Source organism: Vanellus vanellus (assembly GCF_965231255.1).
Source record: "Vanellus vanellus genome assembly, chromosome: 3".
NCBI classification, from domain to species: Eukaryota; Metazoa; Chordata; class Aves; order Charadriiformes; family Charadriidae; genus Vanellus; species Vanellus vanellus.
Genome location: NC_138907.1, coordinates 87,905,261 through 87,918,513, shown reverse-complemented (window position 1 = coordinate 87,918,513; position 13,253 = coordinate 87,905,261). Strand labels below are relative to the sequence as shown.

The following is a 13,253-nucleotide window of genomic DNA, read 5'->3' as shown; positions in this document are numbered from 1 at the left end:
CCTAGATTTTGAACCTGACTGGCAGTTGGATGATATTTAAGAGGCATCACAATCCCTTTGTAGATCCAGATCCGTATTTGTGCCGTGCCATGCACAGCAGGGCCTGCTGCATGCACATATTTAGCTGCCGCAGCATCTTCCTCAAGACCACATCCAACTCTGAATACACTGTAAGCCTAACAAGACAGCAGAACTGTCTTGGAAGATGCCGTCCATCCTGCTCCTGTACCTGCAGCAGCACACACAGTCTCACACAGATCTTTAGGGCTTTTGAACACAGCCTTACATTTTCCTCTGCTGGAGGAGAAAGAAGCACCAACCCGGCTTCGGTAGGGAAAGGGTAATCGCAAAGCCCATGAGACAAGCTGATTAACTGCGACTGACCCTGATACAGGTTCTGCCAGGGCTTTGATAAGCCAGCCTCCCCAAAATACATCAGAGAGTGCTGACGGTGACACTGTCCTCCTTCCGCATGCACAGCTCCAGCCTGTTGCACTTATGCTGTCCATCAGCGGCTGTGCTGGGTACAACCACCCTGAAGCAAGCCCTGTGGAGCAGGACCAGGCTGCTTGGCACCACCAATTCCAATTTAAGTGACTGTTGCCCCCAGCAATGAAGCTGAAACATGGCTAACCCGGCACTTTTAGACAACTCCTAGATGCTTACAGACACCTACATGTCACATTCAGACACACAGCTGTGCATTTCATGCTTAAAAAAAATGCCAGCAAACATTTGCTCACTCCTATTTGTGTCTTGGTGGTGTCTGTCCAAGCCAAAAGGAAGATTTACTGGGGGAGATATTCCAATTAATCAGCATGGGCATGTTTCTCAGGAGGCCAGAGACCCCAGTAAGATTTTTCACTCCAACGACATGAACCCATCTTGCTCCCTTTCAGTTGCTTGTGTACTCTGAGGAGGCCAAGGAAATTCTCACCCTGTTGGTGTTCAGTTCCCCTTCTCCCAGGTATTCCCTGAAACTGGGAAAACCCACAAATCCCCAGTCTGCACCCACTGATGAAATGCAGACATGCTGCCACAACCACATCCAGCAATGGGGCTGAGAAGTGCTAAAGATTTTTTCCTCTTGCACAGAGTGCTTCACAACACAGGTGTGCTCATTCAGCAGGTGAGAACAGTCCTCAGCCCCCTCCCCAAATTACACAGGCAATAACTTTCAGCAAAGGGTGAAGCTGCATAGAGGAGTAGACTGAGCTCATGATGGGACCTTCTGTAAGACTGTTCAGCTCACTGACCCACAGAAAATTAACCCAGCCAAAACCAACAGCAGCAGCAGCAATTGGACTATTTTCTTCCATATCAGTGGCTTGAATCAGCCCAGAGAGAAACCTGTCAGGTGGCCAAGTTTGTCACTGGGGCCAGAGGAAACAGGCGGGAGGAGGATGGCAGATCTGAGGGCCCGCTGTTTTTGGTAGCACAAGCTCAGCTCCTCATGATCCAGTCCCTGCCTGCAAGGCCAGGAAACATGGTCCCTACTGATTTGGCCACAGGACGCAACCATTCATCAGGCAGTAGATTCCTACTCAGACCATTGTAACTCATCAAAGAGAGGCAAAGCCATGGCAAAATCACAGATATCTTTTCCTTGTCACCCTTGTCATGCATCCTTTCTTTTGACTGGCTCCTTGCTATGGGAGGAGACATTGCTGATGTCCAAGGCAGATGTCTCCTTCCTAATGCGCAATCCAGCATCCAGCAGACAATGACAAGCACGTGGCCCTTCTGTCACCCCACAAATGCATCATCTTCTGGTTTGACCAGAGGAAATAGTGGCTTCATTAAGTGGAAATACCGTGGCAATGGCTTTGCAGTATTCTGCTCCCCTTCATCCTCATCAGTTGAGTAGTTGTGGAATATGACAAGATCTAACAAGAAAATTAGCTTATAGAGTGCTGTTTTTAAGGAGGTGGTTTGTTACTTATGGTTCTTTCAGTTGACCTAACAAGTGATGCTACATCTCATGACATACCCTGCCTGTGTTACATACAGTATTTTAATGCAGTCCTTTTCAATCTGAAATCACTCTGAGTTTACGCCTTGGTTGCAGCCACCCTTCCTTCTACTCTCTTTAATTACTTAGGACATTGAGTAGACAAAAGTTAAAAACAACACCACGAGAAAGAATTTCTGTACGACATTCCTTCAGCCCAGTAAAACATGCTTTGGTTTTTTTTAAACAAGGTAGCAAAAGGCACTGTATCTGCAGTGATAACAAGCATTTTGATGTGCAGTATAATCAACAGGGAGACAACACAAGCCTGCTTATAAGCAGTGCCCTGTTGGTAGCCAATTAGCCTTTCTTTGCTCAGATACCTCATGAAGTCATACATGGTCATCAAGAAGAGCCTGGGGAATGATTCAAATACTTACCTATTCCTAATGCTTTTAAACACCTAATAGCTCTTCAGTGTTCTTGTGTTTGTGACACTTGACTTAGGCCTCTGCTACAGCAAGGCTCAATGCTCAGAGTAAAAGTCACTTCAGAAAGGCTCCATGGTCCAACACAGCCCACGTCAGGGCAGGCACAAGGCTGGCCTCAGCACTGCCTCTGGCTCTTGCCAGACAACACATTTGTAATTCATACTATTTGTTGTCACATGCAGCTGTTGACATTGCAGTAGTGCCCACAGTGCTTCCAAACAGCCATGTTGTGGTAGGCACAATGCTAACAGAGAAGACACGATCTCTGCCAGGACAGCTTCACAGAGCAATCAGGTTGTGCCAGAAGAAGGTCAGCCATGGGACTTCCCACTGGGCCTCGCTGGTGCCAAGGGGCTGCGTGCCCAGCACATGCTGGGCAGTCCCCCTCAACTTCCAGACTGCAAGAGACACACTCTGTGTATGAACGCTTAATTTAGCCTTGATTCAGGAAATCAAAAGCCATCCAAAGTCTATTTACTGCTGCAATTTCCACACTTGTCTGAACGCTAATCGCAGATTAAAAAAAAAAAAAGGCAAAACCGAAACACAAAAACCCAAAACTACAAACAGAAGATCACTGCCAAATTGGTATTTGTCCCTCTCTCCTATTCCTTCCATATCTGCTCTTGAAGATGAAAAAGAAAAGAGTATGGACATTGTATTTTATGTTCCTGCACCAAACACTCAGTTTGGCTCCCAGATAACCAGCAGGTACCTCATTGCAAGGACAAAGTCTAAGGTTCAGTCTGGAGCTGCCGTGAAGCTTTATTAAACTCAAAATAAAGGGTGTTCAGTGTAAAGCTGGATGGTCTGGAAGGCCCTGGAGAAAAGAGGTTGGGTTAGGTGTCTTGTAAATCCCTGAAAATGCTTTTACTTTTTTTTCTTTTCTGCAGTTAATCACAAATTTGAGGGATGATAAAACAGTGAGTATAATATAGAGAGGGAGAAATCACTTGAACTCTGGACTTAAACATGAAGTTCTTAATACAGACAGTGTGAAGATGAGATTGTAAAACTTACTTATCAGTGGAAATATTTACCCTGCCTTTCCCAGGCAAAATCCTACTGCAATCAGCAGGAGCAATCACTGCTTTTCCCTTCTCCCTGCTCCTCATTCAGCACCTGGGGCTGAGGCAATGAGAAAGCACTCAAATGGGAATGAGGGCACATTGAGACACCGAGACCCTTTGGAGGAGGCTTGGACAAGAGGTTGGGCTGAGCAGGGGAGAGTGAGTGAAGGGCTAGTGGGACCAGCCCAAACGTTGCTACCTGGTAGCTAGTGGCCGGAATGCAACAATCTCCAAGTCCTGCTTTAGGCAATGTTCATAACTGATAATGGTAATTGTATATTCGCTTGGCCCATTACTCTTCGAAACTTCTACTAAGATGCAGCTTGGCAGAGGCACTTGATGCGAGCAGCATTGTAAATGCATGCAGTGTTTGAAGCAAAACAGAAACCCTGTAAAGAAATGCCCTCTTTAAACCACAGAAAAAAACCCTGGGTTTCCTTAAATGTCATCTTGTCTGCAGCACATACCATTGAATTAAATGGTTGTTGATCAGTCACAGAAAGTTGTCAAGAGATCTTTGGTCTTACGAATTCTTGGAGTCAGTTGGGAACTGCTAGGTTTTTAATCCTGTTCCTCTAGAAACTAAACTGTTCAACCACTGGGACTCCAGATGCTTTGCCAAGTTCCCCATCAAATGCCACTAGGAATGAGCAAACAGAAAAAATTCTCTTTATTGAGAGGGAGCAGAGAATGAGGAAGGTGTAAAAGGGAAGGGAAAAGAACAGCTGAGGTGGTATCCGACATACTGAGCGGGTAGATAGAGAACAAGTAACTTAGATTATAGCATTAAATGTAAAAAAGTCTACATCAGCTAGCTTTTCCTTGGCATAAACAATATTTTATCAATATTCATTTTTTTCTTCAGAGAGAGGAACTGCAGAAGGATCAGCAGGAAAAGACCTGAATACTGTAACACTGGAGAAATCTCAAAGCTCAGGCTCCTCTCGAGGTTGTTCACTGCTGGACAGGAAATGAAATGGATCCATGTGAAAGCTGTGGATTTGGCTAAGAAGAGGAAGCAGTGCTGCTTTGCTCAAAGACTGCAGGCCAGCAAAGCTTTTCAGCTCATACTTTCGGGTGTCTGAAAAGTGTCAGCCAAATTCATGGAATTATTCAAATTAAACATGAGCTCAAGTATTTATAGATCAAGGTCTAGAGAGAAACTGTATAACCTTCAACTGAAGCATTTCTTCCAGAAACAGCAAACATGTCAACATCCATTATCTCCATCACTGTCCACAGCAGTATCTTGCAGAACACAAATCCTAATTCAGCAGGACTGATGCAACCAGAAAGCAAAACCTGGACTCTTAAAAAACTTCATAAAAGCCACACACTTCCACTTCAAACACAGAAACGAACTTATCAATAAACTATTCCCCTTGCATCTCAGACACAGCACAGCAAGCTCAAGACACTCACAAAGTCATTGGCAGATTTGACAGTATAAAAATTGGAAATGGAAAGTAGGAGTTTTTCGTTTTGAGGGATATATTGATATTTGCATGATAAGAGAGGATTTAATTGACATGAAGCACAACCCGAGGCTGATGAGAGCACTTCTACTTTCTCTCTTGTATTGGTCAGTTAGCCCCACAATTTCTGTATAGGATCTACAACTGATACGATAAAGCACCCTTGGACCTTCTCACTGAAAAGGTACTACCTTCCGAAAAAGCGTCAGCAACACTTTATCTCTGTAAATTCTTGCATGTTGGTGGTTTTGCCTCAAATCAAACTTGGGTCTTAAAAAGATTCTCAGGGACCAGCCCTTCAAGGTGTTTGTGGCTTTATAGGTCTTTATTCCTTCTCCAAGTTCACAACCCGGTGTCCTGAGAATCAGTGGTGAGAGCGGTCTCACGTTTCTCTTTCCTCTGCAGTGAGCTGGTCTGTCTTGTGATCTGCTCTTCGGTGAAAGCCATTACATGTTTGAGTTAGATGCTGCATATTGAAAAGATGCTGTACAGACTACCTTTAGAGAAGCCTTACTTCACATCTGCATTCAGCGGTTGTACAAGTAGAACAGATGAACCCAACAAGTCTCCATTTTGGGTGAGTTCTGACACCAAGAAGACCTTGTAGCTTGTTTCACCTTGCAAAACCTCCAGTTTGAATACTAAACTCTGTCCCAGGTTGAATTGGACATCTGGTCTGGGGCTAACCTGTCCAGGGAACCCAGAAGACTTCCACAAGCCCCAGTCAGGAATGACTTCAGAAGGTGCCCAACATTAAAGCCTGTCACAGGCCAGCGCGTCTCAGCACCTAAAACCACCCACTGAGGAGCAGCCAGGAAAGCTGCAGAGGGCAAGTCAGTTCCCAGCCAGAAACAGAGACTGAATACAAACGTGGTTTATATTTTTTAACACTGCAGCAGGCTTTGGAAGATAGGGAAGAGCGTGCTACCGTGAAAATGCCTGGAGCCAGTTTTCCATTCCAGCTCTGAGACTAAAGCTTTGTGACATCTCTTTAATTTTTCTGTTTGGCAGAGATTTCAAAGGCTCATTGTTTTTCTCCGAGACAGTTTCTCTGTCCCCTCATCTCTCTTTGAAGGAGGGAGGTAGACGTAGGCCCTGAGATAAAAATATCTACATAGCAAACAAGCAGGTTTCAGACTTCCTTGCTACCAGATATTTTGTGCACACCCAGACAGGCTTCCAAATGTCCGTACGAGAGCCTATCGTCTGCAAGCTGCAAAACAGTCTTCAGTGTTTCTGCATATATGTGTGTGTGTATATATATATTTAATTTTTTTTAATGAATGTATATGTATATGTTTGGGAGCTCTGAGGTGTGGGCAACTTCCAGGCAGCCACCACCAGGATGTGCTCATCAGTTGCCACCCGACTGCAGAGATCTTCATTCCTCTGTATCTCACTGACGGCTGGTCATCCAGGGAGAAGCCCTTGATACTAACCCTAAGTGAACCACTTATGCTTCATTGACCCCACCATTCATCCCTCCTGACAAAAATACTGCCCAGAAAGGGCAACGAGGACTGGCTGACGTTAGGCTATTAGGTTATGAAGAAATATAATAAAAGTACAGTACTAACTTGTTCCTCGGCAAAGAAGATACAGCTATTTTAGGTATCAGCTAAAGCTGCTTATTCACAGGCTCCCTGTAAAATATGAGATGTCAAAGATGAAATGCTTAAAACGGATGTTGAAGGAAGGCAGCAAAACAAACATTTTCATAATCTTTAAATATTAATATTTGTAAATAATACCTGAACATCTGCTAGCTAGAACAAGGTCACTGACATGGAGATAACTCCCTAAGGGTCAAAACAAACACAGTCTATTTTAGCTTATGTAGGCTACTTTGAACATCAGCAAAGCAAAATTCTTTGTCCTTACCACCGTAGCCAATAGCCTGTCTCTGCTGGGCTGAGAGCAGGCAAGACAACTATGCTTATTGGGCTGTTAATAACACCACTTACACAACGTTTGCTTGCTTGCTTGCTTTTTACAAAGATACTTTTACTTGAAAAAAACCTTCCCCTTTCTCTAATGTTTTCCTTCCATTTCACCTTGCATAACCCCAGCCCGCTCTGTCCAGTGGTCACAGATGCGTTGGGCTGGCAGGTTGCTAACTGTCCTCTGCAGACCAGCAAAAGTCATTGTGGCCACAATAAAGCAGCTACAGAGCTCATCCCCTTTTTAGCTTAAAGTTTTAGACTGGTCCGCCAAACATGCTGAAGGTTAACAGCTGCTCATTATTCCACCAAGCTTGAGAACCATCCTTTTTATGGTACTGGGTTTCTTTATAGTCTAGTGTCACTCACAATCTCCTTATGACATTATTTATGCTTTCCAGAGATGAGTTGCCTTTCCCACCTGCACCATAACATCACAGGGCCAACGCAATGCCATGGGGCTGGACTCTCCATTAGACTATGGTCCTTGAGCTGCTCTCACAGACCAGAGAGGATCTTAGGGCAGTGACCAGTTAGTCACATGTGTCCCACAGGCTCCTCTACTCCGCTTCAGCAATACAAAAGCCTTTTTATCCTACGCAGGTCAGATGACATCAGTTTGACTGGCATTCCCACAGCAAAAAACTGGAAGGACTCACAGGGCATAGCAAATCACTGTGACTGCCTGACAAATAACATTACAGAAGAAAATATAAGGATCGCCTCTTACCAAGCTTTTGTTTTCTTTCCTTTTTCTTTTTTTTTCCATCAGGCTTATCATCTGTCACTAAAAATACGCTGCATAATTCTGCAGCTGTGCAAGAACCGGTAGCACCTGAGCTATCTCCGTGCATGTGAATCATGCTTTCCAAGGCTGGAGCCTCAACAAAGCTGTTGCCGTGCTTTGTTACTTATCATATGCAACTTTAGTGCAGCTTTCCTAACACCCCACCTTTGTCCCAGGTATCACTGCAAGATAAGGAGGTTTTGAGCAAAAATTACCGAAACACTGTGTTTTTCCTTTACAAAAAAGTCACCTTCTCACCAAAGTCTGTTAGGATATTTCTCTATTTTATAAATGTTACTCCAAGTTTTTAGGCTCTAGCAGTATCCTAATGCCTGTGATGGGAGGAAAAGCAAGACAAGAAGGAGACTGAAATGGAGTTACATTAGCACTGGAAGAGTAACTGTGTGACTATCTGGTGGGAACTGCGCACAGAGGTGTTCCTCACGGGCTCTGCAACATTGACAAAAATAGCAAAAATTCGGTCTGTTTACAGAAATACAGCGCAGTGGTGACACTGGACATCAAAACCTAAACCATCAGCACAACAGAACAAAACCCCTCAGCTTCCCCAAAAAGCACAAGCATCATGTCTCTGACATACTTCCAACTAGGGGGAAAAAAAAATCCCAGTGGCTCCCCAGCTATCTCCAACTGAGTCAAGGGAAGGAGTCCAGATGTCCTCCCAGAGAAGCCTTGGCATCCCACCCCATCAACCCCAGGAGCCAGCAGGTCTTTTGGCCGGAGTGGTGACAGCGAGGAGAGAGCGGCGCTTCCAGTCTGTCCACATCAGACATTCAGAAGTCATCAGCCAAACTGCAAAAACAGAGGTTGGCTTAAAAAAAAAATAATCTGAAAGCCCAATGTGTCACCCCAATTTTTAATGATTTGGGTTTCTAAGGTTTTGACACATATGCTTTGAGGCTTTTCTCTGATACCTAGAAGATTAGTAAAATTCCTTCTCTGACACTGACACTGATTTTTGCCTACTGAAGGGAAAGCTTGATCCCTTCCCTTTGGGACCAGCAGAGTTTGTCACCGACTTCACTGGCTGGGAAAACCATTTACTGTTAAAACCCACTCTATTCAACCTAGAGTCACCAAGCCAAATAAGAACGTCGTAGCTGCACTCAGTCTCTGAGCTGACTATTTTTCCCTGCTTGTTCTATTCCCTCGCATTTTAATGTGATTAAATATGCCTTGGATGGCCACCCTCAGTGAGACCAGTTTAGTGGTGACTGCTGTCTCATGAGCTGGCAAAAGGCAAGCGTTTGGGATTCTCCTCCTTTTCACTGCCATAATGTGCAAGCTGGGCATGGTCCTGTCCACTCAGTGCCTGAAACTGTATACGATGCATACTGTGTCTGCCCTAGGGGCTACCAACCTGGGGTCCTGCGTGCTTTCAAATCTAAGCCTGACTCTACACTTTGCTTCTTCCCTCTCACTTTTTCCAGGAGAGCAACCGGAATGAGCAAGCTCACCTCCCGACTTGATGGGAGGCGAGCAGGGATGACCTTCAGCACCAGAAACACCATCTTCTCTTCTCTGAGACGAAAGGAACAATTCCAGCACAGGCAACAGCCTTGCAGTAAGATGTGGAAATGGACAGAGGAAAATGTATTTGCAGCCAGATTATTATAGGACAGTGGTTCCTACCTGAACATAGGAGAAGAATAAAGTCAAGAAAAAGTTGCTGGTTCAGAAGCAGCCACAGGAGCTTTCCACACTGCTCTCTATTAAGGCCTTGGGGAGGGAAGAAGAGAAGGACAGAGGACCTACAGGGTGGGAAGTAGGGGGGGACCCTCTGAGCTTATAGCAGTACAGGGCATACACGGTATTTAGGGATGTATGTATACTTTAGTGAACGCACTCAACAGAGCGTAATATCTACTTCTTAATGTCTAGTCTTCTGTTAGGAAAGATGAAGCGTTCCAAATCAGCAATCCACCTTCACATATGTGAAACCATGCAACCTCCTATCCCCCTTCAGAAGACAACATAAAATCTAGTGACACAAATCAATGAAGTGTTGATCAAAATCAATGAAATGTTGATCCCATTGTTGAAAGTGTTCAAGGTCAGGTTGGATAGAGTTTTGAGCAACCTGATTTAGTGAAAGATGTCCCTGCCCATGGAACTAGATGATCTTTAAGGACCTTTCCAACCCAAATCATTCTGTGATTCTGTGATAAAGCACTGCTGTGCTGAACAAGCCATGTGGGATGGTACACGATCACCAATATCCATGACAGAGCAGTGCGCCAACAAAACAAAACCAGACTGCAGGCAGTGGACATCCAGCCAACACCTCACAGATCCAGGCTTTGCAGACAGAGCAGAAGAATGGAAAAAAGAAACGTAAAAAGTCAGGTAAAGAAAACCAAGACCAATAAATAAACAAACAAATGGGAGACTGAGCCAATGAGGTGTCTGGTTGGACAATCCTGACAGTGACCATCTCCTCCTGGAGCCAAAAGGATTTAGGTCAGTCCATTAAACCAATGCCACGACTCCCTGGTCTTCTCATCTTTCAGGGGACAGGTTCCTTCCCAAATCCACCCTGCTGAAAGGCTTACCTTCCAAAACAAGCAACATGGCACGAGAGGAAATACCAGCGATAAGCCATAATCTCCCTTTCCCTAAGCAGAAGGTGGAGCAGCAGTATCATTGTCAACAATATACCCACCTGGAACTGGTGAGGGGCCCAAGGGCAGCTGATTCAGCATCACTTTTACAGCTGGTTCAAAAAGGAGCTGGCATGCCCTGTGCCTCCAGAGCCAGCTCCCAGACTTCAGCCCTGAACGTCAGCTTCATGCCTGGGCTTGTCAGATGTGCTCACACCAACCCCAGGAAGATTTGCCTATGTTCCACCCAGAGGACAATTTGAGGCAAACTCTTCAAGCTTAGAATTAGCAGATCAAGTTATCAAGAGTTACCTCCAAAAGGCAGGCTGGACTCCAACTTGTTAGTAAATTACAAGGTGGGATGGGGGGTGGAGGGAGGGCAGTGGGGGGGTGGAAGACACACTGGTGATGATGCATTTTGGACTCTGGAGTTTGGAGGTATATAAATTGTGAGCACAGGGACAGCACTGTGCTGTCAGATCAGCACATCTGCACTGTGGGGTCAGAAACATCTTTGCAGTCACACCAGGAGAGGGCAGGTCAGAGGAGCTCTGTTCTACGGACTAGGTGCAAAATACGAAATACCCGTGACCCACTGGACAGGGAGATGTTGCACTTCATCCTAGAAGGCCAATTGACAAAGGATGCAGTATTATATTTTCAGCAAAAGCTGCAGAAAACTCTGTCCTTAGATCTGAAGGGGCTTGGTTATGGATCTAATCAGAAGAGGGATTTCCATGCTGGTACACCAGCATGTTTTTTATTCAAGTACTCTTTTACCTCTGCAGCAGTGAGCTTAGAAAGACCAGGCAAGCGTGTTCCTGTAACTAGGTACTACAGAAGACAGAAGTGAAGGTGACAGAGGCCTCCCCTCCTGCTCTTTTGGTTGCTTTAGAGAGTTCAAGACAACATTTTATCTGGACAAAAATACTCCATTTTCTCCTAGCAAGGATGAGATGTGTTCCACCTGATGAGGTGCAATTTGATCACATCAGCTGAAAAGGTCATTGCAACATCACAACTACAACTGAACGTTAAAACCTGTAGTTTGTTCATCTTCTCAGCAGTGAAATACTTACTGGGAGGGTCCATCCTGAAGTCTGGGGAACACTGGCCAAAAAAAGCGCCAGCTTCAGCAACAGGAAGGACTGTAGGAGCTGCACAGAGGACTATGAGGTGAGGATGAGGGCTCTCTGAATTCCCTTGAATATTTCCTGAAACCACCCAAGTCTTTCCCTTCACACTGGTGCATCTGCACAGAGGATTGTGTTTTTTTAATTACATGATTAATTAGGTAATTAGGTAATTTTTAATTAGATGAGAATGAAATCAAGAGAACTGTTTTATTCTTACCTCCAAAAGCCGGCCGCATGGTGAAGTCATGGTCATCAACCCTGAGAAGCTGCTCCGTCTTTCCTTTCCAAGTTTTGGTCACGTCATGATTCTTCTTATAGATGTGACTGCAAAAAACAACAGCAGCATTGGTCTGACATCTCTGTGGCCCAAGTGACACTTTGCAGCTGACTTCTGCCTGCCCAATTTCAGAGCCGCAGGAGCAGCAGCTTTGTGGGCACAGCCCCATGGAGGGAAGCGGGGTTGCTGCCAGCACCATGGCATACGCCAGCACGGCATCCCCAGCGCTGCCTCTCTGCAGTGTTACCTCAGACCTGGCCTCCACTGCAGGCAGCCCTGCTATCTCAGCCAGCTCCAAGGTGGACACGGTGCTCTCTCCACCTTGGACACCGCAGCTCCCAGGGAGGCACGAGGCCGAGAGCACAGCATCTCATGGAGGAGCCAGGATGCGGCAAATGTGACAGAACAGGCAACAGGAGAAGCAGTTGACTGTCCCACATGTCACCCAGCCAGGATTTGGCTGGGTACCAAGGTGACTTTATCATGGGAAAGCTCTTTCCGATGGTGGTCACGCAATGTCATACGCTATTCTGAGACTATCTGCGCCACGAACATCAGTTGAGTACCACACCAGTTTGTGTGGACTCGCTTTGCCTTTTGACTTTTAATAATGACAAAATCACCCATTCCCCTCCACAGCAGTAGGAAAAGAGGCGTTTTATTTAAAGAAATCAGCAAGATCTGCAATCCTTCACTTTTCTGAATATTAAGGGGGAAAAAGTCCTAACTTTTTATTTGAGAGATACAGAACAGTAGAACAAGGATGACAACAAACACCTGAGAAAAGTGTAAGAAAGTCACTAAAATGGCATGTGTGGGTAACTAAGCAGCAGACAGACAGATACTGCATAGACTTTCAGAAAAGGAAATCCAGATCAGCATCCCTGGCATTCCCCAGCAGTGCAGGAAGGAGGACTTGGACCATTAATATTCCTCAACTCCTTTGCTCTGAGCACAAGAACTGACAAAGTTGTGAGTACAGCTGCAATTAGCTGTTTGTCAGCAACTTACTAAAAAGAATAATAATAAACAGAAAGAACTTTATTCAAAAGGGTTTGGATTCATTTGCCTGTGTGGGAGAAATATTACTGATAGTAAAGAACAAAAGTCTTGGAGGAAAAATGAAGGGACTACTCTAGTAGATACAAAAATGAGGGTGAAATCTTGGTGAAAAATTCAGAGCTTACAAAACCGTCATCACACACATAAGTGTGGCTGTGGAAGGGCCATGGATGTGCTTTAGGGTCATGAAAAACACAAACCATGATGAGTATGAGCAAAGGGAGCATAAATCGCAAATCAGAAGAGAAGTTTCCCGTCAGAGCGTTCAATTCAGAAAAGAAATGACAAAAGCTAAGGGGCGTTGATAGCTGCTACTGACATGGATAACCTGCTTACTTTAATAAGGAGGTGAAAAAGAAGCAACAGAATTTAAGAAGTTGTATTAAATGGATGTTTTGAAGGAGTATAAGCCCTGATGCTCCAGGGCCCATACTACATAGGAA

At 45.0% G+C, this 13,253-nt stretch overlaps 1 protein-coding gene across 1 annotated transcript in view; it reads right to left on the bottom strand.

Moving 5' to 3' along the window:
* GABRR2 (gamma-aminobutyric acid type A receptor subunit rho2) overlaps positions 1-13,253 on the bottom strand; it is a gene marked incomplete at both ends in the record, with an annotated part of 42,642 nt that overhangs the window by 20,488 nt on the left and 8,901 nt on the right. The window contains one exon of the mRNA XM_082481753.1: positions 11,689-11,795. Within this exon, the coding sequence (XP_082337879.1) occupies positions 11,689-11,795 (107 nt within the window). The remainder of the gene's footprint in view (positions 1-11,688; positions 11,796-13,253) is intronic.